Source organism: Elephantulus edwardii, unplaced genomic scaffold (genome assembly GCF_000299155.1).
Source record: "Elephantulus edwardii isolate Elephantulus edwardi_28Jun2011 unplaced genomic scaffold, EleEdw1.0 scaffold00052, whole genome shotgun sequence".
Taxonomy (NCBI): Eukaryota; Metazoa; Chordata; class Mammalia; order Macroscelidea; family Macroscelididae; genus Elephantulus; species Elephantulus edwardii.
This window is the reverse complement of record NW_006399802.1, coordinates 7,683,507-7,710,749: the sequence shown is the minus strand read 5'-3', so window position 1 is coordinate 7,710,749 and position 27,243 is coordinate 7,683,507. Positions and strand designations below refer to the sequence as shown.

The 27,243-nt window shown below is 42.0% G+C and overlaps 1 protein-coding gene across 2 annotated transcripts in view; it reads left to right on the top strand.

Moving 5' to 3' along the window:
* Positions 1 to 21,634, top strand: part of GRIN3A (glutamate receptor, ionotropic, N-methyl-D-aspartate 3A) — a 233,333-nt gene extending 211,699 nt beyond the window's left edge. The window contains exons 7-10 of one of the 2 annotated variants that reach the window (XM_006886896.1): positions 9,893 to 10,057; positions 12,470 to 12,546; positions 18,512 to 18,854; positions 21,624 to 21,634. In XM_006886896.1, coding sequence (XP_006886958.1) covers positions 9,893 to 10,057; positions 12,470 to 12,546; positions 18,512 to 18,851 — 582 coding nt within the window. In that variant the 3' untranslated portion in view covers positions 18,852 to 18,854; positions 21,624 to 21,634. Of the gene's footprint in view, positions 1 to 9,892; positions 10,058 to 12,469; positions 12,547 to 18,511; positions 19,088 to 21,623 lie in introns of those variants that run through there. The other variant, XM_006886895.1, reaches the window with a different exon arrangement.
* The last annotated feature ends 5,609 nt before the right edge of the window (positions 21,635 to 27,243 follow it).

Below are 27,243 nucleotides of genomic sequence, written 5' to 3'. Positions count from 1 at the left end.
TATTTATTAATATGTAAATATATTTTTATAATAAAATTATATAATAAATGAAAGGGTGGCAGGGTGTGCTTCTAGGAGAAGTTGCCTGCCAGTAGTTATATTTGTGGCCTCCTCTTCCTGTGTTAAAAAAAAAGTAGATAGAGAATGTTTGCAGCTTTTTCAGGTATAAGAATGATAAATGTCCAGGAAGCGAGTTTTTCCTGAGAAAAATTGCTTAACTATTTGGAACAATTATATCTCATGTGGCCTAGTGGTAATAGGCGGCACTGCCATCCCACAGGCACCTGGTTCAAATGCATCAGCTACTTTATAGAAGAAGGATAGGAATCCTCGAGATTTACTGCCTCTGCATATCCGCGGGAGGGTCAACTGAGTCCATTCCAACTCCACCGCACATAACAACAACATATTCATACTCCTTAAACTCTCCCAGCCTTGTAGTGACATGTCATAACCCCACTGCAGGGTACGATAGTCCAAAGTCAGAAACAAAAGTTTGGATTCAGTCACATGTGGCTGGGTTTGTAGTGACAGCTCCACTTCTAATGAATTATATGAGCATAAATAACTCATTTATCCTATGTATTTCCTTTTCATTAAAATGAAGATAATTAATTTTAAAAAATGAAGGTAATTCCTACATCACAGGCCTGTTTTGTTCACTTAAGAAGCAATATGTGGCCTGCCTAGAACACAGTGGATTCCTTTTACAACTCCCTCCCCACCTCCTTCTTCCCCTTGTACAAGATCAACAATAAGAGAGGCAGCCTACAGGTTCTTAGGCCCCCTTAATTAGTGCTTAGCTATGTCCCGTCTAAAACGAGTTAGACATTTATGTAGTCCCAGCCCAGAGAGGACACATTGGAACAATGCCATTATCACCCCTATACTTCATTTGAAAAGAGGACCATAGACTTTTTTATTTGAACACTGGAGAAAAGTTAAGGACTTGCCAAATCTATGTAAAGAAAACTTTGTAACATCCGTAATGAAAGTAAGCACAGGTGATGCTAGCCGGAGAGCCTCTTAAAGACAGACATTATTTATAGGTGTCCTAAAATATGAACAATTTGAAATTAGGATCAAGGTTTTGAGACAGGTTGAATTATACGCTTAAATTTGACAAGAAGGTGGAAAGTATGTCAGATTCTGGAATGCCAAACTAATTGCACAATCAAAGTCTGCCTAATATAGCTACACAGTGCTTTTGACAATGACCGTGAACTCAGAGCCTGTTTCCGGCTTCAACACTGGAAAAATATGATCTGAATGGTGTTGACGAAGCGTATCAAATGTCCCACGGATGCCAGAAGTACAAACAGGTCTGTCTTGGAAGAAATGCAACCACGGTGCTCCTGAGAAGCGAGGATGGTGAGACTTCATTTCACATAATTTTGGCATGTGATCTGGAGGGAACAGTCCTTGGGAAGGAGGATCGATCATTCTTCAAAAAGTAGAGGGTCAACAAAAGACTACTCGAGGAGATGGGTTGAAACAGTGACTGCAGCATTGGGCCTGGGCACAGCGGACTGTGAGGGTGGCTTGAGATTGGGCAGGCTTTCAAGCTATTGTACATAGGTTTACGACAGGTCCGAATCAACTTGGTGCCACCTAACAGCAAAGAATATATGAGAAGGGCTGCATTCGCTTCCAAGTTAAAATGTTTGTTAGTTTGTTTGGCTTATTTCTCAATTCATTGTTAATTGCCGGCAAATTTAGTTCTATATAACTATAAACAGAGATAAGAATAACATGTATTAATATATTACTATGCTCTCATTACTGATACCTTAGGACATCACTTAAGCACCAAAATGAAACCATGTGGTGGATGCCAGCATCCCGGCTTTACAGAAAATGCTGTAGATAATGTGACTGTTAAGCAGAGAGTCAGAGATCCCGCTCCACTGGCTGCTCCAAGATAGCAATTTGGACCACCTCCTTCTGTTGAGGAACCAGATGGATGGACAGCATGAGCCAGTTCACATTTTTTTTAATTGCATAGATTGCAAAAGAAAAAGATATGTTGGATATTATAGATTGCATAATGTCCTCTTGTCTTAGTTACCTAATTCTGTTAGAATAAAGATACCACAAGGGGATCATTTTAACAAACAGAAATTTATTATTTTACACTCTAGGAAGCTCAAAGTCCAAATTCAGGGTACAAGCTCGAAGGAAAGACCCTCTGCCTCTGTTGTTTGTGGACCAAAGAGCTTGTTTCCTTCAGTGTCTGTTGACCTGGCTTTCCCTGGAGATCCCCATGTATTCTGACTTTCTCTAGTGTCAAGAAGTTGAGTCAAGGAGGAGCCCAGGTCCAAAAAGATGCACTCCAAGCTTGGTGATCTCTCTTAGTAATACTCACGGTCCTCCTTTCTTGACTGTGCGATGAAGTGAGATAAAACGTATTACTTGTTGACTTTGAGCAGACCCCAGTTGCTACCACCAATCTAGATCCTTTAACTCATCCAAATGCATGAGCACTGTTAACTTCAGCTCATGCATCTCTAGATTGCTGTCAATCACTTCCTGTTTTGTTTCATCTGTTAAGTGAGTACTTTCAGGCAGAAGCCCACATCTCATGCAGGTACACATCTTCCACCCCTTCCCAAAAACAGACATATATTAGAATCTGCTAAACCTTACTGGTCAGACTCTCCTCTGCTGTTATCCCAGTGTATACCACTACAGCCATAGCCTTGACCTGGGCTCCACTGATTTTATATGGTCCAGAGGTGAAAAAGACCACCCAATTTCTCTGGTCTTCTAAAAAGTTCTCTACTAGTCTTTTCTGAACTCATTCCAATCAGGTTTTCCCCCCAACCCAAGGCCAAAGCAACTCTTGTCAAAGTCATCAGTGACTTCTCTGTTCTCTAATCCAGTGTTCAAACTGTACCTTGTTTTTAGTGTATCAACAATTTAAATTATTTTGATTACTCCATTGCCATTTATATATCCCCCCGCTTTGTTGTGTGTGTGTGGTTTTTTGTTTGTTTGTTTTGACTGGTTGCTGTGTGTTTGAGAAGTGTAGGTTGAAGGCAAAGATTTAGTTACATAGGACTTGACCAAGAACATCAAGGACAAAATGATGATTGAAATCCATTAATGTGCTGGAGGCTGGACAACCAGTCATCTATCTAGCCTATCCATCTATCTGATGCTTAAAGGATCCACATCTGAGAAAGATAAAATGCAAGGTTTAGATGGCAATAAAGCTTACCAATTGGCAGCATCGGGATGGATGGTGAAGAGATTGAGATTGTTAACAACTTTAGTCTGCTTGGCTCCACGGTCAACACTATTGGCACCAGTAGCCAGGAAATCAAAAAACATATTGCGATGGGAAAGTCTGCTGTTAGGGACCTCTCCAGGGTACTAAAGAGCAATGGTGTCACTCTGGAGACTAAGATGTGTCTGATATAGGCTGTGGTCTTTGCAATCACTTGTTATGCATCAGAGAGTTGGTCAATGACTAGGGAGAATAGAAGGAGAATTGATGCCTTTGAGCTGTGGTGCTGGAGAAGAGTATTGAATGTACTATGGACTGCCAAGAAAACAAACAGATTCATCCTGGAGAGGGTTAAACCAGGCTGCTCCTTGGAGGCAAGGATTCTGGGGCTTTATCTGACATACTTTGGACATGTTGTAAGGAGGGAGAGGTCCTTGGAGAGGGACATCATGCTTGGGAGGATGGAGGGGCAGCACAGAAGGGGAAGACCCTCTATGAGGTGGATTGATTCAGTGACTGGGGTAATCGGAATGGGTGGATCAGAGACAGTGCGATTGGCACAGGATAGAGCAGGGTTTAGGGCTGTTGTACATAGGGTCGCAATGAATCACAAGCGACTCGACGGCACATAACAACAACAACAACATATATCACTGGAAGCAATGATGATCAGGGCTAGAAGAAACCACAACAGAACATGTGGTAACATGTCATCTCTTTTTATCTGACACTAGTTTTGTCTGCAAATGTGTTAGCTCTTGACTTTTCTGGTGATAAAATCATTTACACTCTTTTAAACGGAAAATAAAAATAATAATAAAACCACTCTAATGTTATTTTAAAAACCCAAATGGCTCCTTAAGTATTATTAAACACCTATGTGGTTATTGTTAGATGCTGTCAAGATAGAACAAATTCATTGCGGGCCCTCCAGTGTATTTTCAGAGCTCCCTTTAAATACCTATGTTGTTGTTGATGGCCTTTGATTGAGCACAACTTATAGCAACCCTGTGAACAAAAGACCTGAAGCTTTTCTATAACTTTGGTCATTTCTCAAAGTTCATAGTTTCCAGAGACATGCTGTTTAGGAAGTAGATGGCAATACCTATAGCTGCTTATATTTAATGCACAATGCATGGATTATTATATGTAGCATAATATCAAGGATTTCAACATAATATAAAGCATTTAAAGTATCAGGGTAAATGCAACCTAAGTTACCTGTCCATGTAATAATGAATATATATTAAAATGCAAATGAACAATAAAATAATTTTAAAAACTTAATAAATATTCATCTTTAGCAAACTAAAATAAGAACACAAGGCATATTTTCAATGGTTACTTAGTGATTAAAGAGCTAAGTGGAAGCTCTGATGGCCTAGTGGATATGGAATTGCACTGCCAACCCAAACGCAGGAGGTTCAAATCCCCCTGTTGCGCCACAGGTTAAAACATGAGCAATCTTCTGTCCAATTTACAGCCTGAAAACCTCTTGGAAGGTCAGCTCAGTCTCACTCCCTCTCACTGCTTCCCTGAGTCATCAATGAGGGGAAGAAGGAAGTGAGTTGGTGGGTTAAAGTGAACTGGCAAAGGATTCAGTGAAACTGTAAGTGCCTCAGATTTGTCCACAGCCAATCCCCAAGAACTCCTGGACAATCCTTCCTCCTGGACACTGGAGACTCTGAAAGTGTATGACTTGCTGTTAGGTGCCACTGAGTCGAGTACAACTTACAGTGACCCTATGAACAACAGCCCTGTGCCACTGTCATCATTTCTGACAGCATGAGCCCATTGCTGCAGTCACTGTATCAATCCAACTGGTTAGGGGTCTTCCTCTCTTTCTCTGACCCTCACCTTTCCAACCATGATATCCCTTTTGAAGAAATAGCTTCTCTTAGCAACATGTCCAAAGTGTGAGAGAAGAAGCTTCACCATCCCTGGGAGCTATCAGCTGAAATTGTAGAAGCAGCCACAGGATTAAAAATAACTCAAAACTTACGTCTTGTTTGCTTTGTCTCTGCTTCCATTTATACAGCTCTTGACAAGATGAGCCTAGGCTGATAATTGCATTTCTGGATGTGCTGTTTCTGCTCTTGTCACTTGCAACCACAGTCATCATGCTGTCTGCATGACCCAAATTTATTTCAACAATTTGACATTGAATATTCATTGTCCCTCTTCTTCCTCTGTCACAGATCACTGATGAGCATTTAGCTGAGGAAGTTTCATTAGAAAGAAAATAGTTTCACATGACAGTGCGGGGAAAGGTACCAACAGCTAACGTACAATGGGATTTAAAATAACACTGTCCTGTGGGAAGAACAGCTGAATTCCAACCGCAGCAGTGCATCTTGTCACCTAGACTCAGACACAATGTAAACATTTACAATGGTCCTCACAACATATTTCCTACTTGGGTGGTAAATTCTGAATAAAAATGTTTGTTAGCTGTTAGGGGGAATATGCAGTGAGAGCTTCGGCTAGCAAGGGATGCAGACAGATACTGTAAATGGGGTTTCCTTGAGCTGTAGCTCAGGCTTTGGCATTAGGCCGTTCTGAACCCAGAGACTGACTCCCCCACTTGTTCATGTGTATAATCTCAGGTAAAGGAAGTGACTAAGATGCAGTTTCCTCAATTATGAAAAGAGAATACACTACTTAGCTTGTTGTTGTTGTTGTTAGGTGCCGTCGAGTCGTTGACGAATCATAGCGACCCTATGAACTAAAGGCCTGGGCACTGTTCGTACATAGAGTTTCCAGAGGCAAGCCGTTTCGGAAGTGGATGCCGCTCCTGCTTCCAGGACTGCTTAGCTTACAGGGTTTATTGTAAGATTGTCTATGCATGTACATAAGCATATATTAGATGGTCAATAAAGAAACACTAAACATTTTCATTATTAGTGTGTATGTGTAAACAACAGAATTTTAAGAAAAAATATATAAATTTAATGGCATGCAGACTACTTGTTATCAAGCAAGAAAGTGAAAATATTAAATATAACAGGGGAATGCCAAACTAGGCAAGATGACTTGTTGGAAGTTACTTTTCTTTCTCTGTATTGTTCATTGTTTCTCCAAGTTCACAGAGTTTCCAGAGGTCAGCTATTTTGGAAGTGGATGCCACTCATGCTTCTGATGCAAAGCGACCTTATGAACAAAACATCTAAACCCTGCCCTATGCTGTGCCATCCTCACACTGCCTGGCACAAAAGAGCCCATCACAGCAGTCACCGTGCCAATCTACCTGGTTGAGGGTCTTCCTCTCCTTCACCAACCCTCTACCCTTCCCAGCATCATGTCCTTCTTCAAGGAATAGCCTCCTTGGCAGTAGAAAGCAGTAAATCCTATCCAATTATAGTTTTACTGAATGTTTGATCATGTTAAAGACCAGAATGTATTTCCCTAGTTTCATCTTAACTCACAGCAATAATTAATAAATCACTGAATTATTCTATGATAGCCATACCGTATCCATATTAGAAAGGTCCAGGCCAAGGGCAATTTTCAAACATGTTTGTATGTACAGAGACTAAGGTTATTTAGTTGATCACCACTTATACCAGAAAAGCCCTAGTACCTGTATTATTTCTAGAGTCCAGTGATCTTCCCACTTTTGCATACCACCATTCCTTGCCTCTTAGCCTGGGTTTCTGTCTGAATTCTCATGTCTTTCTGCCCAGTCCTGCCTGTGACTCAGTTCCCAGAGACAGTGCATGTTCTGAGTCCTTATTCAACTCCAGTCATTTCTTTCCCAAGGGTCTCCGCACTGGTCTTTTGTTCACAGCCACTGTCATGGAGGAAAGATCTCATAGCCCAAGTCCAACAAAGTGAAATCTTTACATTTTGCCCTAGACCTTGGTGCCAGGTCAAGCTTCCAGGGCACCCATGCCTGAGCCATGCATGGCTGGCTGTTATCCATGATGAGGCTAAACTGAGAGGGGAGAGGGACAAGTGCAGTATAAGACATCTGTTAAAAAATCGAGCGACTATGGGACAGTGAGGGACAGAGAAGTAGGGAGAATGGGAAAAGGATGACTAGATAAGGAACATGGCATTGCAATAGGTAAAGGGAAAGTAATTCTGAAAAGAATAGGCAAAGAGACATTAAGAGTAATGCAACTTACAAGCTGGTACAGGACATGCATTAAGAAAAGAAGGAGGTGGGGAAGGGGGAATAAATCTGTAAAAATGAGTGAGTGAAAATCAATTTCTTTGTAAAGTTCCATTCAAATCACAATAAAAATAAAAAAATAAAAAGGAATGAGAGAAAGTGCATTAAAGAAAATGAGAGGCTCATTCACATCAGTCAGAAGAGGTGGTTAAGAGTGTCAGCCTGCCTGGATTTGAATGCCAGTTCTAATCCTTTACTAGTTGTGTGACTTTGGACAAGTAATTAATTTCTTTGTTCCTGAATTTCTTCATTAATAAAATGAAGATAATAGCAGTGTCTGTCAAGTAAGTCATTGCTATTGTTATATGCCGTCCAGACAGAAACAACTCATCGCTGACCCTCTGGCTGGTGTTGAGAGACTATAAATCACACGGGAGGAGATTGTCCACTTTTCTCCCACAGAGCAGCTGGTGGATTCAAACTGCCTGCTTTGGGTTTGACAGCACAACTGCTTACCCACTCAGCCACCAGCGCTCCCTTGCAGGGGCACTATAAGGATTAAACAATGTCTTAGTTACCTAGTGTTGCAGTTACAAAAGTACCATAAATGGAAGAACCGAAATTTATTTTTTCTTAGTTCAGATTCTTTCTTTGTTAGCTGCTGGAAGAATGTGTTTATCTCTTTCAGCTTCTGTAATGTCAGCATTCCTGGGGTCCTAGATAATCCCATTTTGTGCTACCGCCAGTGTCTCATCTGCTTTTTTTATAATTCAGAAGTGATGAGGTTTAGGACACACCATATGCTGGCAAGGGCTGATTAACTGACAAAGAAAATCCTATTCCCGACTAAGATCACATGTACAAAAATTAGGATTCTAATACGTATCAGTGAGCAATGAATGGCGACACACATTTCAATGCATAACAAGCAAGTCACTACTTTAAACTGGGCCTTACACACATTATGTGTTAAATAATTGAGAAGGATGATGATGATGATGATGATGATGATGATGATGATGATGATGATAAGCCTTTATAAAAAAAATAACATCCAAGTTCCTGGGGTGGGGGGGTTGTGTTTTGTGTTCAGGGACTTGTTTTCCTCATACATAGCTCACACCTTACCCCAGAGCAACAACTGTCTAGTCACAACCCCCTAACCACTCTGCCAGAGACCCCATCTGCCCTCCCTTTTTTATTCTGCCTTCGGTGAGTGCGCATTCCCTTCCAGTCTCCTCATTCCATCTCTCTTACTTCCAGCCTTGCTTATCTCATGATTCACAAAATTCAGAAAAGCACAGTTGAATCATCTTTTATAGTAAATATGTTTGCTTCCTCCCTAGACTCACGTTGCTTAAATACAGGGACATAATTACCTCCTACCTTCACTCAGAAGAGTGCCTGCCACTTAATAGATATGCAGTGTGTTAACTGTCTTCCTTCTGCAACATCTTTGTCAGTGACCAAAGGATACCTATTTCACAGTGGTGGTGGTGGTGGTGGTGGTGGTGGTGGTGATTGCCTTCGTGTCGAGCACAGCTCACAGTAATATAAGGATTTCTTTAGATAACATATGTAAATCGCTCCACAGAATGCATGCCACATAAGGTACTGTGACTATTGCTCCAAAGTAACCGCTGTTTTATTATATAACAGAAAGAAGCTTTGAAGCTAAACAGGCATGGATCTATAGTCCAATTTTGTCACTCACGAGGTGCCAGAATGTCAGTGTCTTCAACTATAACTAGCAACCAATTACAATCAAGTTGACTCCAAGTTACAAAGGTCCCTGCAGGTGTCACGTGGAACTGTGCCCCTTGGGGTTTTCAGTGACTGATGATGCTTTACAGAAGTAGATCCAGGCCTTTCTTCTGAGTGCCCTCTAGTTACATTCCAGACTCCAATCTTTCAGTTATCAGCCAATTGCGTTAACCATTTTGCACCACTAAAAGAGTATTGATACCTCCCTCAATACACAAAGTCTGGCAAAATGTAAGCAAATGCTAAATATTATTAGATTCTATCTTTCTCTTCAATGAGTACCTACCTTTGTGACCAGGCTCAATTTACTAAATTACTCTGATTCCAGGTTTTTTGCCTATAAAATAAGAAGGCTGAACTAGATGACCTCCATGTTCACTACATGCCCTCAATTCCAGTAGCATTGAACTCATCGTCTTTTCTTCCTAACCTTAGTGATACTATATCCGTCAGAGAAGAGTTTTCCATGGGTGACTTTTCAGTGCTTCTGTGTACTAAGATGTTTCCTTCCATAACTTTCTCAGGTAAAAGCATGTAGACCCACGGTCTCCACATAACTCCGTAGAGCATTCCTACAATGGAACGAACCTGTGAATAGGGTCTCAAGAAGTGTGTTCTGCAGAGGCTGAAGTAGTGCAGTGAAGTCTGCAGAGCATGTAGACAGGGAACTGATCTTCTCTAGCTTTTGTTTGACCCAGAAACAAAGAACCTGAGTCTAAGAGTGGCCATGCATGGAGCCAGGTGGAGTGTCCCACTCATGGCCTTTCCTTTCCTGTTCGCTGCAGACGTTGCAAATGGGCATCAAGCACTTCTCTGGCCTCTTCGTGCTGCTGTGCATTGGATTTGGTCTGTCTATCTTGACAACCATCGGTGAGCACATAGTGTACAGACTGCTGCTACCACGAATCAAAAATAAATCCAAGCTGAAATACTGGCTCCATACCAGTCAGGTGAGTGTGTCTTGGAGGTCTGCTTCAATGTTCCTAACACATCAAAATTTCCAGTAATAGGAGTGCCCCCCTCCACTAAGCCAGAGGTCAGACATAAACGTCAACTTACCACGTCCCCTCAGTATAGGTGACAGAGCCCCTTGTGTCCCATTAATTCACTTTCCCATTAAATTACGCCACCTCAGTGACTTCTGGAACACTTCTCTGTGGCCCTAATGAAAGCAATAGAAGTTCTTCTTTCTTAAAACCTGATCTCACTTAACAGTGATAATTTGAAGAGATTGTATGACAGTTTTGTTGCCCATAGTCTCTTCCATCCCAAATGGAAATGTTTCAAATGAAGTTGGAAGGACCCCTGATGGCACAATCCTTAAGCACTTGGCTGCTCACTGTAAGGCCAGCAGTTCTAACTCATCCGAGGCTCTGTGGGAAAAAGATGTGGCCGTCTGCATCCATAAAGATGACAGCCTTGGAAATCCTAGAGGGCAGTTCTGGTCTATCCTATGGGGTCGCTATGTGTAAATCAGACATGCAACACACATTGGTTTACAGAGAAAATGAAATCTTTATGGCTGACCAACCATTCAAGTGCCTTCATTTGCACATTTAACCCTGAAGAAAATTGATATGGAGGGCCAAAATGTAGTCTTGGGAGGACTCTAGGAAGGGAGCTGGGAGTTGTCTTAAAGATGTTCCACTTGACCGTGGATGTTCCACTTGACCATGGTGAGGCTGGGGGAGCTATCCTTTCCTGCAATAACAGGATCCCTCCTGCCCTCGCAGCTGAGAGATGTCAATTCTCCTGATTCTCCTCTATTGTTGTGTTGATCCCCCATTTCATTAACACAATCTGAAAAACCAAATCTATTTCCATTAGTTGATTTGGATGAATGGCAACCTCTTGTGTTACAGAGTAGAACTGCCCCATAGAGCTTTCTAACTGTAATCTGTGGCTTAGATGGGAGAAAGTGTGCTGCCAATGCAAAGGTGTGTGGTTTGAATCCACTAGCAGCTCCACAGAAGATAAGAAGTCTCCTCCTGTGAGATTTATTGCCTCTGAAAACCCACTGGAGGGTCAGCTATGGGTCAGTTCTGACTCAATGGTACATATAAACAACAATCTCTACAGCAGGAAGGAGATGCCAGGCATTTCTTCTGCAGTGCTAAGCTTTCCTTAGGTTAAGAGTCAAATGTGGAAAAAAATTTAGAAAACACCAAATGTTAATTATTTGCACCACCTAGCAACATTTCTGTTAACAGGGTATTGGGTTTTTTTGCTTTTTACTCTCATTGATTTGGTTGCATTGTTGTTGTTGTTGTTGTTGTTAAGTGTCATCAAGTTGTAGGTAACGACCCTATGAACGAAAGGCCTAGACAACTTGTAGAGCTTTTGTCCTTTTTCCGGGTTCATAGGGTGTCCAGAGAGACAAGCTATTATGAAAGTAGATGCACTCCTGCTTCCAAGCTTGTTTTAATCAGGGAGTACCACCAAACACTGTCCTCAATGGGTAACTATTCTCGCATTTGATTCATCAGTGTCACAGTGTTCAGCTTCACAGCAAGCACGAGTTACCTCTGTACAGCTAATGGACAGACCAGGGCTATACAACCTAGAAGAATGTTTCACCAAAAACAAGTAAAGACAGGCCTGAGGACCACGGATTAGAGTCACCCACGTTTGGCTTGGTAGTATCACTTTCTGTCCACTAGGCCAACTGATCTATCTCGTTGTTGTTATTGTTGTCATTGTTAAGTGCCATTGAGTCGTAGGTAATTCAAAGCGACCCTAGAACGAAAGACCTAGACATTTGTAAAGCTTTAGTCCTTTCTCCAGGTTCATAGGGTTTCCAGAGGCAAACTGTTTTGGAAGTGGATGCCACTCCTGCTTTCAAGCTTGTTTGGTTGGTAGCAATGAGACTTTGATTTTTCAGCTCAGGAATTTTGTCCCCTTAAAATATTTTGTTTCTCCAAACTCTTTAGAGAACTGATTTTTCTCCCTGTGTTATAATATGGTTAGTTTAACACTCAGGGCCTTCCTTTCTTTACTTTGACTACTAAGAAGTTGAGACTTAAATTGCTGACTCACCTGGAGCAATTGTACAAAACCCTTTGCTACACATTTCTTACAATAATACATCTTTATATCATGGCAGATTTTCACAACCCTTGACATTCCTAGGCTATCAAATAATATTTTTGCCTATGTAGAATAATAACTTGGAATTGGGTTTCTTGTTCTTTTGAGATTTTTGGATGGAATGTTGATCTGTTTGGGGACATCGATGGGGATCTGTGTGAATAAGACAAGATTTATAGTGACCTGCTAAGCTGTTCAGTCTTGGGCCATACTTTGTCCCTGGACTCAAGCATGTTCCTAATGATCTTTACCTGTGACTCTGTTCTTTCCGCCAGAGATTACATAGAGCACTAAACACATCCTTTGGGGAGGAAAAGCAGCAGCGTTTCAGAACTAAACGTGTGGAAAAGAGGTAAGAAGAGGCCATGGTTAGATGTTTTTTACTTTAACTGAAACCAAAGTGTGAAGATAAGATTCCTTACCCAAAGGGGAAATTATGTAGAAGTATTCAACTTCATTAGGACCAGGTTATTGTCAATAAACACAGTCAACATAAATATATGTACCAGAAATGAAAGAAGCCAATACACAGGCATGCATACTGATTCAAATGCTGTGTAGATAGTATATTGTCAGGGTTAAAAATGTGAGCATGAACTCAAATATGACTCCTGTAAAAAGAGCCAAGGCCACGTGGGAAGTGCCATATCTGACCTTTACCAACTTCACAGAGAAAAACTGTCCCCGCCCACAACATCAATAACACAAAACCAATTCCCATGAGATCAGATATATCCCTCATGCTTCTCTAACTCTACTTATCTCAATACCAATCTTACCGTTTTGGTGGGTTCAAAATCCATTGTGATAGCTCACAGACCACACAGAATCATACTGGGGAAGTCAAAATGTTATGATTCAAATTAATAACAAAATACAGTCAAGATCAAGACGACTCCCAAAATGTGCACACAGACACCTCAGCCTTGAGCCTCGTGGCTTCAGATGTTCCCAAGTTCTCAGTCCTGCTGATATTGGCTTCCCCCACAATTGTCCAATAAAGTTCTCAGACCTCCCAATATTGGCACCCTGCACCTTCTACCCCAAGGTTTCATCTCAGTTTCCATCAGTTCTCCAGTTCAGCCATGACTTCTGCTCTTGTCCTGCCGTATGTCCTACATTGCACAAGCTTGGTAGAGTTTTCTCATCTCTGGCTGGAGGAAAAATGCCATCTCTTCTGGTGTCGGAAGATTCCTATTCTCTGCAGCTATTGTTCTTGTTGTTGTTGCTAAGTGCCATCGAGTTGAGCATGACTCATGGTGACCCTATGAACAAAAGACCTGAATTCTGTTCTATAACTATTGTTATTTTTCTAAATTCATAGAGTTTTCAGAGGCGTGTTGTTTAGGAAGTGGATGCCACTCCTGCTTCCAAGTCCATCTTAATCTGGGACCTCCACCAGGAGCTGTTTCATTCATTGGCAAGACTAGGCAATCTTGTAGATTGCTTGACTGACCAATCCCCTTGTGGAATGGTAGAAAGCCAATCGTTTTGTGGGATTAACCAACATTTCTCACTCACACAGTCCTGCCCCTTCACGTAGTCAGTCATCCATGCTAGAAAAGTGTTATTGAGAGACAAACTCCACAACTCCTAAATTCAAATTCTATCACACACTTAAAATATGTGAGTTAAGTTAGAGAGTTATGGTGGCCTTATGGGGAAAGAGTTGGTCTGCCAACTCAAAGGCAGATATTCAAATCTACTAGCTGTTCCTTGGGAGAAAGATGGATGATATCATCTCATCTCCTCCCATGCAATTTACAGCCTCTGAAAATACTCTAAATGGTCAACTGTGAGTCAGTTCTGACTGGACAGCAATAAATGAGTGTGCCTTAGTTAAGAAGACATGGTGGTGGGATAGTCAAAGCAGTCAGCTGTTAGCCAGTAGGCAGTTCAAAGCCACCTATCACTGAAATGGCAGTCTGCTGCTGTAAAGGTTTACCCCTTTGGAAGTCACATGTGCAGTCAGTTGTATTCTATCCTATAGGGTCTCTACAAGCCATAATCATTTGTAAAACTAAGATAAAAGCAGTATAACTTTATATAGGTTTCCTTAGGAGTAAATGACAGAATGTGTGTAAAACCCAAAAACAATACAAGTCCCTAATGAACGTTAACCATTATTATGTACAAAATATGTATGAGACCCAACTCATGAGTATTGCAGGCAATTCATTCCATATTATTGTCTATGTTGACATATTTATTTTTTTAACCCCTTTTCAGTACTCCTGGGAATATTTGAAATCGCAGCAGATATGTTCTAGTTAATCTGTTTCCCAGCATTGTTACTACAAAGTCACTAGAAAATAGCATTTTTTTAGTAGGAAGTAATAAACACCAAGTATATTGATGACTTATAAAAATTGAATCTTCATCCTTTAACTGTGAGTGTGTGGATGAATATTACCTCGTCCGTGGTGGCTACAGATGCCAGGAGCCTTTGGGCCTGGTTCCCTGCTGGCCTCTACTGGATGATGTGAGGGTCTTCCTGGTTCCTTCTCATGCACAATGGTCTTGGTTTGGGGCAACACCTTCAAGCAGCTCTGTTATCTACGTTGCAACCTCAGTACAAAGGTTGGCTTTCTGGACAATTTAAAAAATCACACACACACACACACACACTCACTTCTTACTCATAATAGAAGTTAAAAAGGAGGCTGTAAATATTTTCATTGCTTTCATCTGTCTGAGATTGCTGCTGTCCTCTTCTCTTCAATTTGTATTGGCCTTCTCAAAATCCCATTAGCCTGTCAAGTCTCTTTCCCATCAACAATCCCACCACCCCTACTCCTTCTCTGTCCTTAATCACATGCAAGTCTGCTAGGGAAAAGCTACAGACCAATCAGGTCACAGCTGGCTTCCATTGTACATATAGATTTGTCCTATAAATATTTTTAACATAGATTTTAAGTCAGAGAATCACAAAAAGACATTATAGCAGTAAATACACCACTTCAAGATGAGAAATTTGTTTTCCATCTATGATAGAAATAGGGAGCCCAGTGATACGTTTCTAACTGATGTGACTATGCAGATGACACAACCCTGCTCGCTGAAACTGAGGAGGACCTCATGCACTTACTGCAGAGGGTCAAGGACTGCAGCCTTCAATATGGACTGAGGCTCAATGTCAAGAAGACAAAAATTCTCACCACTGGACCAATCGATATCATCAGGATGGATGGTGAAGAGATTGAGATTGTTTACGGCTTCAGTTTGCTTGGCTCCATGGTCAACACTCTTGGCACCAATAGCCAGGAAATCAAAAAATGTATTGCGATGGGAAAGTCTGCAGTTAGGGACCTCTCTAAAGTACTCAAGAGCAACGGTGTCTCTCTGGAGACTAAGGTGCGCCTGATACAGGCCATGGTTTTTGCAATCACTTGTTATGCATCAGAGAGTTGGACAATGACTAGGGAAGATAGAAGGAGAATTGACGCCTTTGAGCTGTGGTGCTGGAGAAGAGTACTGTACTGCCAAGAAAACAAACAGATTCATCCTAGAGAGGGTTAAACCAGGCTGCTCCTTGGAGGCAAGGATTCTGGGGCTTCATCTGACATACTTTGGACATGTTGTAAGGAGAGACAAGTCTTTAGAGAGGTACATCATGCTGGGTAGAGTAGAGGGACAGTGCAGGAGGGGAAGACCCTCTATGAGGTGGATTGATTCAGTGACTGGGGTAATCGGGATGGGTGTGTCAGAGGCAGTGCGATTGGCACAGGATAGAGCACAGTTTAGGGCTGTTGTCCATAGGGTCGCTATGAGTCGCAAATGACTCGATGGCACATAACAACAAACAACAACTTTTTTTATACTGGTTTATTTACAAAGTTCATACACATTGTTTTTCACACTTTATCTATCCCATTTCTTCACCACCACCCCATTCATCAAATTGTGTGACCCTATGATTAACACCCACCACCCCTGCCCTTCCTCAGCCCTCTGCTCCCCGCCCCCTTACTCCTGGATCCTCACACTCATTCTACAGTAACGGTCTTATGTATTATTTGTCCTTAGGAGACTGTGTTAGTTCACTTAGCATAATGTTCTCCAGTCCCTCCCAAGTTAGGTAGTAATTTACAAAAGCATTGCTCCTGTGTGCTGTGTATTATTCCATCATGTGAATGATCTATAATTTCTCAATCCATTCCATTGTGGTTGGACATTTGGGCTGTTTCCATGTTTTTGTGATGATGGTGAATAACACTGCTGTACACACTGGTGTACAAGTCTCCATTTGGGCCTCAGTTCTCATTTTCTTGGTGTATATTCCAAGCAGAGGGATAGCTGAGTCATATGGAATTTTCCTGAAGGTTGCTTGTAGATACACATAAAATAAATGCTTGGTAATGTCTATCTGTTCTCCATTTATCACAATACTATTTATTGGTCCAGTTGTAAAGATCTTTTCTTTATTTTGTGGTGTAATCCATGTGGAAATATTTTACCTTCATAAGAACTTTAAGTCCTCTTAGCTTTCAATATGCAAGGCATTCTATTTGCATATCAAAGGTTGTTAATGAGCCTTCTTCTGATCTTGTTACTAAACTCTTCATATAGTGCCACTTCTTGGATTATTTGCTCAGCATACAGATTTCAAAAGTCTGCTGAAACCTTAGTGCACACGTTCCCTGATTCTAAACAACGCAGTATTCTCTTGTTCTATGTGAGTGACTGCCTCTTGGTTTATTATGTGCAGAGTCCAACCTTACAAAATCCATGTTCTGGAATTCCCATTCTTTACAATTTCATCCATAATTTCTCATGATTCCCCACAACTTCTTTCCAGCCAATAATACATAGGGAAGCATCTTTCAGTCTCCTCTGCTTTCAACCAAAATTCATCTGACACATTTGTTTATACTGCTGAGCATATTCAACATGTGATCGCTAAGTGTTAGTTTCAATCTGTCACCCCAGGTTCTTGATACACATCTTCCCTTCTCCTTTTCTTCTCACCTCAAGCAAGACAGACAAAAGCTGCAAAATGTGCTATGTGCATCAGCAAGAGACTATTGAAACTCACAAGGAAAACACTTGAAAGAAAAACTGAAGAAAACTTTAAGGCCAGAAAGAAAATTATAGTCACGTCTTCCCTTTGACTCAGGTCTAAGTCTCAAAGAACTTGAGCGGGTTAGTTATAGAATTTTTACAAAGCTCAGAACACATGACAGCTGAATTCTGCCATAGCCTGCTAATTTATATAAGAAATGCTAAAGAACTTCTGGGTAATTTACAGTTTATGTATTTTAATAGCTTGAGCTATATTTTTCTAGGACATCATTGCAGTAAATCATGCTTTAATAGCTGGATCTTTGGGTTACCTGGGCAGTTTTCTGATCTTATTAATGTAATTAAGTTTAAAAAAAATCATTATCCTTCTCCACTCTACCTCGTGGCAAGATTTCTCCACTTCCTCTTTTAACAAGGCTAGATGAAATCAGCAGCTATGCTGTTTGAAGGCTCATATTTTGTTCTTGTAGTAAAAGATTCTCTGTCACATCTCATATCAAAATGCATTTCTGGAACAGGATCCTTCTCCTTGTGTGTCTCTGTAGTTCTAAGTCTCTTGCTGCCTACAGCCATCGATCTGGGATGCTGTTTGGTAGTAGGATGCAAACCTGAAAGTGGATTTCAAACTTGTTTCTATTTGAATTTTATTATCCCTGCAAGAACCTGAGGGATTTCCTGGAATTCTTTTTTAAGCTTCAGACCTGACCTGTCATTTTCAGCCCACATAGAGTCATCCCTAGAATGGGACCCTTTCCTGAAACCTACAGTTTGCATGTTTCAGTCTTTCCTAAATCAAGCAGCAACTATCAAGGCGGTCCTGTGGGACTAAGCATGAGCCATATTATAAGATCTATCAGCAGGCTTATGCTTCTAGTCCAACAGCTGAATAAACAGATTTTTACTTTTGCTAAAGCACCATCTTTATGGCCATAGGATGTCTCGAGGCAGTGCTGCCTCTCAGCCCCACTCAAAGAAGGGAATAAAAATACATCTGAGGTTAATCACAAAAGAATGTGCCATAGCTGTTCCACCAGCCCTCCAGATAATACACTATTCCAGCTTCAGAGCAGCACAAGACTCGCTAAGACCTTGAACTTCAATTGAAAAGTTTATCAGCTCCTATAGGGCCCATGACACTCTAGCAGGCTGTCTCCCCAGGACTTTGCTGCTTCATCTTTAAAGTGCAAACCAGCTCCACATTTTTCACACAGGAAATGGCTAACAGATGGCAAACAGCACTTCCGAAGCTACAGAAGGGAAGGAAGGTAAATCTGAATTATCTTTTTGTTTCCTAGGTCCAACTTGGGACCCCGTCAACTCGCCGTTTGGAATACTTCCAATCTGAGTCACGACAACCGGTGCAAGTACATCTTTAATGATGAGGGAGGCCAAAGTCAGGTGGGCTTCCGGACCCGCCAGGACATCCCTCTCCCTCCAAGGAGAAGAGAGCTCCCTGCCTCCCTGACCACCAATGGAAAAGCAGATTCTGTCAACGTGGCTCGGAACTCAGTGATGCAGGAACTCTCTGAGCTTGAGAAGCAGATCCAGGTGATCCGCCAGGAGCTGCAACTGGCTGTGAGCAGGAAAACAGAGCTGGAAGAGTATCAAAGGACAAACCGGACTTGTGAGTCCTAGGTGGTCCAGAGCGCCTACGTGTCTCAGTTCCTGGCACTCCTCTGAGCCCTTGAGATATTCTGCAATGCTCTTTTGTAACTACTAACAAAAGTGTGGGGGAAGCTGCGGTCGAGGTCTTCTTAGAAGTCAAGTCTACTCCCCAGCCTAGCTAGGAAGCATCAGCTGCTCTTCTCAACCTAGATTTCTAGGCTGGGAGTCTTTCTCCAAGCAGGAACCTCAGATTAGCCAGGAGTAAGGGATCAGAAGGAGTCCTAGTGGTACAGTGGTTAAAGTGCTTGACCACAAACTGCAAGCTTGGCAGTTCGAACCCTTCAGCCACTCCGAAGGAGCAGTGGCAATCTGTTTCCATAAAGGACTTACAGCCTTGGAAACCCTACGAGCAGTTTCACTCTGCCCTCATGGGTTGTAGTGAGTTGTAACTGACTTAAAGGCAGTGAGTCCATTTGGGTTTTTCTTTTGGGGGGAAGTCATCTGAACAAATAGAGAGCTCCAAATCCTGTTCACTTTTTCACCAGGTGCCACAGTAATATTTCTGGTTTTTAGCCCTTTGTCTGCACTATCAACAAGAGATAAAATTGTCATTCATACCTGTGTCTTACTGGGTTGCTGGGATTAATCTTAATATACAACAGGATGATCCAGGCTTGTGGCTTTTGGTAAAACTCCCTGGTCTAGAATTTCCCCATGACTGGTGAGCAGGGTAAGAGCTGAAGAAACGTGAGTGGGGCGCGCACTTAGAAAATTGACTGAAGACATTAGTTTCTTAGCAGCCTGAGCCATGTCCTGATCCTGTCCAAATGAACAGTTAGTGAGAATATGTTTACACGCCGATACGCAATGACATGGGGGTTTGGGGAATGGAACCCAAGGACATGCAGGAGAGGCATTAAAAATGTACAGCGTGCTTTGCACCAGAGAGGCAGTGTGGCTAAGGAAGTGGCTAAGGAATGGATTGGATTACACTTCTAACTAAGCATGTCCACTATAGTGTGTGCCTTTTTAAAAGAAAAACAAAAGCTAGAAAAAGCAAAGCACGAAATTGGCTTTAGCATAAGATGGAAATGTCGGTGTTTCTCACTTACCATTGCTGTGGTGAGCTAGCACTGTGGGTTAAGAGAAAAATGTTCTGTAAACTATCTACCAGGTCATTTCAGATCACCACTCAGTCAGCCTTAGGAACCCCAGAGGTGAGCCCCAATCTAACCTCACAAACTTCAACAGTCAAAAAAAAAATCTACCCTGTGCTTTGCATATCTGTATTGATAATTTCCAAGTCAATCTCAAAACCCAGCATCTCCAGAGAATTATGAATAGATACTGATCCCTCTGATTACCCTCCATTGAAGTCCCTAAAATATTGGTTTAACACAGCATCCCTCTGGGTGGACGTCTCTTGCCCACTGCACAACAGCTGGAGGGAAGAGGGTATGAGTTCCTAAATGCCAGTGTAGGGAACTCATTGGAAAATGGATTGCCAGACCCCATCCCAGCTTGCATGAGAGACGTCCTGGAGGTGAAACTGGACATCTAACCATAACAACATCCTCACAGGACTGATATAGTTTGACTCTAAAAAGTTCTGTCTGGAAATCGGATGGCTCAGGATAGAGCAAGGTTAGGGCCTGTTGTTCACAGGGTCGTTATGAGTTATAGTTGACTCCATGACACCTACAACAACAAAGCACAGGGGAAAGGAGAGAGAAACTTTGGGGGAGTTTCTAAAATTAAGCACACCCCTGCAAATTCATCTTCCATGCTGCTACTCCCACCCCAGGGACCAGAATTCCTGTTCATCAATTACTTGCTTTATCATGTCAGTCCCCTGTCAGTTCAATTGTCCATGATGAGCTCAGCGTTGTGCCAAGCAGCATGCTGTCGAATAGCTGCATCTAATTGGCTCCTCCATCACAAAAATTCTCTCCCTACCTTTGGATAAAGGAGGGTTGATGGCCCAATGTTAAGAGCCTGGCTGCTGGCTGAAAGGTTAGAAGTTTGAACCCACCAGTTACTCTGCAGGAGAAAAATCTAGCAACCTGCTTGCATAGACTGCAGCCCTGAAAATCCTAGGGTGTTTATTCTATTCACATACAACCTCCACCTCCTCTGGATTCAAAGCCTGCATTTTCACCACCTTCACCTATTCCTGCAGGAAAAACTAACCCTTTAGGATGTAATCAGATAGCATCTTAGCAATTAATTGTCAGAGAAAACTCAGAGGTGGTGTTAAGGACAGAGTACTGATAAGAGAAGAGGGGTCCAAGGTGGCAGGAAGACTCTAAAGTTAAACTTCATCAATTTAGCAAATGAAACAATTCAGCAAGGGAACAGATAAGCCCTGGAAACAGAAATTCTACTTGAAAATACTCATGTTCTCACCCCTAGACTCAGTAGTTTTGCAACTGCCTTTTGGAGATTACGCCCCTTAGCTAGCCCGATACATCTGCAGCTGCTGAAGATGCTATCAAGACCCTGCAATCAGGCCCTGTGCACCCCTGAACTGGAAGGCTGTTGTATAGGTGTACCTCGATTCACGTAACAGCCATGCCCCTGAGAAGTTGTATATGGACATTTTTATAAAACATATTCTGACTGTACTTGAGAAGCTGGCTATTTAAGGGAACCCAGAGTTGAATTCTTTTGTAAAGAATCCTTTTGTAATGCAATTAATTATCCCTTAATGTATGTTTTGTAAGTTTGGATTTTTGTATATCAGGTTTACCTTAAGCTTCTCTTCTGAGGCATTCTGGGCAATGGGGACCACGTGCCACACAGACCACCCTGCTATCCAGAGTAGATGAGCAGTGCACGTTCCCTCAAGTCTCCCAGTCCAAACTGTGGCGAGGGTGCAAGCAGCAGCAGGGCCTGAAAGCCACATATTGCCTTCACCATTGCTTGAAATGCCTCCGTGTGCTGAGTAACAGAGCAAACTATGATTGCTTGTGGTGAAATGAAGCTGTCCTCATGTTAAATAGCAATGGTCATTTTTATCAGTAGTAATTGAACAGTGTTTTGCAATTTGTGAAACAGTGTGTCGTGTTTTGTAAAAAGAATTCATGAAATGGTGGGTCCTTCGAAAACCTCCTTTCTGTTCTGTTCCACCTCTGTTCTCTCAACTCCCCTCAGGCTCAAAAGACACAAAGATTAAGAGGGTGGAGGGTGGTCCTGGGTGTAGAGGAAAGAGAAGGGACGTCTCCTGTAAACTCCTCTTTCATGAGATCAAGGCCACAATTCTTTTGCAAGCTCTGAGGCTTGGAAACCTGGAACACGATAAGGTGACTGTGTTACACGCCCCAAAGGGGAATCCCTGGTACAGGAGACATGTGATAAAGTGTGATAGGGTGGCTTTAAACATATATGGCTACTTGCTTCATGTAAATAGCAAGAACAGTGGCCCCAGAATACAACTAATTCAAGGTAGAGGGGAAACAGGATCCCACCCAGAATTAAAGGCCTGTTGGAAGAATGACTAGAACGGGCAAGTGAGGCAGCCACAGGGACCCATTCTTCTGGCGTCTTTAACGTGCCTGGAGATGACTCTCCTTTCTCACGGATCTTGCTATTGCACAAACCCTATGTTGGAACCACTGCTTCTGTTCTAAGCAGAGGTGGTTAAAGGAGCAACTGCCACGCAGAACCACACTTGATAAGGTGGGGGGGGGACAGAATCCTAAGTGTCAGTGCTCAAGGCCTTTAGAGCCTTGGAGCCAATGAGCACTTCCTGGGTGTGAAAAAGATTGAAACTGCTCTAGAGCCTCCCTTTCTCCTAAATCCTATTTTTGATGGGCAAACCTATCCCACCTCCTGAAGAAATGGCTTTCTGGTCACGAAACCCACTTCAGTATTTGCACTGTTTGGTTCCAATACTCCTTTCTTCACCCACCTGTGTAATCCTGGATTCTCTTCACTGTTTTTTAAGTTACAAATTGTTTTATGGAAATAACTTACTTCTGGGTATTTTCTTAAGGTGTGTGAAGAACGTCTGCATTGTGTCTTCATTTTAATGTGTTTGCAATTGCTCCGCTCCAGAAAGAACTGAACTGCTGTCTCGTGAGCATGAAGTGATCAGGCTGTTTTGCTCCAGCCACTTTTCTTGTACAACCATGCGGATGGACTAGATGATCTCAGGTCTTTTCCATCTCCAGTTTCTATGACTGTGGAATAAATGTTCAGATAGAAAATGCACTCTGGCCGTGCTGCTGGCGTTGTCTCTGGGGATTCACATACCGATGGGGTGCCAGTCGCTTCCTGACAAGACATGCCCTGCTGCTATGGATAAGGCTGGAATAGACTGTTTCTTTGCTATTGTACAGAAAGGTGGCATAAGAGACACAGAAAAGTCAGAGCCAAAACATCATGAAATAGAATTGCAATGGCTTAATCTGAGGGCAAGACTCTAGGAAAAGTGACAATATTAAAAGTTTTCTAGAAGATTCTCCCCTGACTACCTTCAACAAACATATCTTTTATTTGTGTGCCAAGTGCTGGACAGATAGCAGTGAATTAGACAGATATGGTCTCTAACCTCAGGATCATTCTCTAAATCTGACCTTTCCACAACTCGTAAAGAAGCAGGCGACAGAAAAGCTAAAATTTATTGAGCACTTACTCTAACTATGATCTTACTTAATCTTCAGGGTAACCTCACAAGATAGGCACTATTATCACCTCTAGTTTACAGATGGAAAAATTGAGAGTCAGAGAAATATTGTAACTTGACCAAGGTCAAAGAGCTTTGTGACAAGTAGTAGAAGAGATGTATAGGCTGATAAAATAATTCCCAAACAACCATAACTCTGTCGGGCTTCTGATCATTGACTTACAAGTTAATGTTTGTTCTCTAATCTCCTTTTAGCCTTACTGCCTCCTACTCAGGCCTCGGCCTGGCCCTCAGCTCCACAGAACAGACAGAGAAGCTGGTGTGGTCACACTACCTGCATTCAACAACACTGCAGCACTTGAGTCTCACATAAATAATATATCAGCATGCTTTCCCTTCTAACCAAGAACCAAAGCAAACACAGTTGCAAATCACTCAGTAGTCTAGGCTCAGGGATCTTGCCATTTCTGACAGTTCAGGTGGTTTGAGCTCCTAGTAAACTTCCTTTCATAGATGGACAGGTCCCATGCATTCTGTACATTCATTGCTTTTGTCACATCTCAAAAGCATAAATCCAAGACAACCTAATTCTACCAAAAACTCACCCAGGGATATTCTGTGTCATTCGGGCATTGATTTACATATTAGATACTATTATAATCCAGGCTTTGGGCTACCTTCTGGAGATAGATTTGATTCTGATCCCATAAGTGGGATGACATAGACAAACTGGCAATGTCTGTGGTATGTACTGTGATAATGAAATGCACAGGAGGTGCTGTGGAAGCAGAGCGGACACCTAACCCTCCCCGTGTGTGTGTGTGTGTGTGTGTGTGTGTGTGTGTTGTGGGGGTTCGGACGGTGGAGTAGTGAGGGGAAAGGTGGGTTAGAGGATAGCAGACACCCTATGTACAAGAAACAGCATGTGTAAACTTCTAGACTTGGGAAAGCCTGACAATCAATGATTTTAGGTAATGACCGGAAAGAGAAATGCAGATGCGTGATCACTGTGCGAGGCAGGAGTGCTATCTCGAAGGCAATCCAAGTCAGTCACTGCTATTGAGTCAGAGTCAACTCACAGCTGGCCCGACACTGAGTTTTCCGAGGCTGGAAATCATACAGGAGGAGACGGTTCATCTCTCCCACACACACACAGAGTGGCTGGTGAATTCCAGCTGCCACAGGTGTGGCCTTTCAGTTAGCAGCCTAACTCCACAGCCAATGCTGTAGGTGCCACTGAAGAATTTAAAGGTGAAGAGAGATACTTTAGCTAGCCAGAGACAATCAGACAAACACACAGGGCCAGAATTCCTGCAAGTCAGCTTTATTTTTCCCCTAAAAACGAGGAAAAATGCAAGTTATCTAACTACTCAATTTCTTTAGCTGCAACAATAATGAAAGTTATTATTTTATTGAGCATTTACTGTGTACAAAGCACTGTGCTAAATGCTTTGCATATATTGACTCATTTAATCCTCAGTGGACCCCTGCAAGGTGTCTGTTACTATTGTATCACAGACATGCCTGCCTCCATGAGTATGGGATAACTTAAAACAATGCCAGGAATCACAACATACACTCAACAAATACATATTAAGATGAGATAAGCAGGAGGGGGGGGTTCCCTTGGGTTCAACTGTACTCTAGAGCATGGTGTTTCAGGAACTCTCAACAAATATAGGAAGAAAATGCAGTCCTCATGCTTCCACTTAAAGATATCAAGAATAAATAGCACAAAGCTCTGGTGGTCCAGTGGCAAAAAGCTGCACTGCAATCCCAAAGGCGTGTAGTTCGAAGTCATCAGATGCTCCATTGGAGGAGGGGCAATCTCCTCCTGTGCCAGTCGGATCCAATTCCATGGTACACAAGGGGGGGGGGAGGGGGAAGAATATGCTATGTTTCAGAAAGACTTCAAAATAACTCAGACATTTCCATTTATGATTTCCCTGAAGACAAATACTCTTACTCCATAGTCTCCAGAAAGAAAATAAAGATCTAATAGTCACATATTTGGGAGTTCTGGTGGCCCAGCGGCAAGAATCTGCACTGCAATCTCAAAGGCAAGCAGTTTGAATCCACCAGCTGCTCTGCGGGAGAAGGATGGGCAAGCTCCTTCCGTGTGTTTAACTGCATCTAAATACCTGCTGGAGGGTCAGCTATGGGTGGGTTCTTACTCTGTGGTACACAACAGTCACATATTAATTTTGTGGTTAAACCAGGTGACCGTAGGTCTTTATCTCTAAATATAAAAAGTACATGATAATCCCCTTTTTGTCCTCATATCCTACCTTTCAAATCCTTCCACTACAAAAATTTCAGTCCTGAAATTCTCAGAGAATTGTTATCCTCAAATCATTATCACCTTAATGTGAATATACTATGATTCTAGTTTTGTTCATCATTTTCCTCAAAAAAGAAGAAAAAAGGTAAGCCTACAATAAGAAAAACTCCAGCTGCCACAGGTTCCATCTAATGGCAGTGCTAGATTCAGAATTCATGATTGTGTTATCAATGCAAAATAAATACAACAATAATCATATATTTTAGAATCATACATATTTGAAGTTAATATACAAGGAAAGGGGATTGCCACTTTAAAATTGTGACTTCTTAATCCATATGTTGTTCCAATAAAAGCAACTTCTAAAAATTCTGCAAGGACACAGAAGAACAGTAACTTAATCATGCAAATCTTCACTGAATAATGTGTCAGGCTCTATACTAAAACCTGAGGAACAGATGAACAACACTGTCCTTATCCTGTTCTATTTTTTGTAATTTTGCAATTAACGCTATTTAGGTGTCATTTATAATGCATTTCAAATGAAAGCTAGATATATAACATTAGGAAGAAATCCAATCTGAGTAGAATCACTAAAAGGTTACATTCAGTATCCAGAGACATACCAAAAATGCTTACGTATTCCCATGCTTCATGATGTGGGGACCTCTGGTGGCACAGCTTGTGAGTTGCAAGGCTTATCTCGAAAAATAAAGGCTGTGGATCTCCTGCATTCAGAATCTACAAGGGGCTCTAAATGAGAAAGATGGGCTGTCTCCTCTCTGTTTTACAGGCTGGGGAATTCACTATGAGAAAGAGCGAACTCAACGGCAATGATTTCCTGCTAGGGATTTCCTTGGCCTATTCCAACCTGCATTATGCAGATGGCACAACCCTGCTTGCTGAAACTGAGGAGGACCTGAGGCACTTGCTGCAAAAGGTCAAGGTCTGCAACCTTCAATATGGATTGAAGTTCAACATTAAGGAAACAAAGATTCCTACCACTAGGTATTTTGCAGCATCATGATAGATGGTGAAGAGACAGATTGTTAACAGCTTTAATTTGCTTGGCTCCACAATCAACACTCTGGTACCAGCAGCCAGAAAATCAAAAGACTAACTGCTTTGGGAAGGGCTGCTGTCAGACACCTCTCCAGAGTGCTGAAGGGCAGCAATGTCTGGAGATCAAGGTGCACCTGATCCAGCCCATAGTCTTTGCCATAACTTGCTATGCATCAGAAAGCTGGACAATGACTAGGGATGAAAGAAGAATTGATAACTTTGATTTATGGTGCTGGGAAAGAGTATTGAATAAACCATGGACAAACTGCTTGAACAGATTCATCCTTGAGTGGGAGAAACCAAGCTGCTCCTTGGAGGCAAGGATTCTGAAGCTTTCTCTGACATGCTTCTTGGGCATGTTGCAAAGAGTGACCTGTCCTTGGAGAAGGTATCATACTTGGGAACAGTGCAACAAAGAGACCCTTGATGAGATGGATTGATTCAGTGATAAG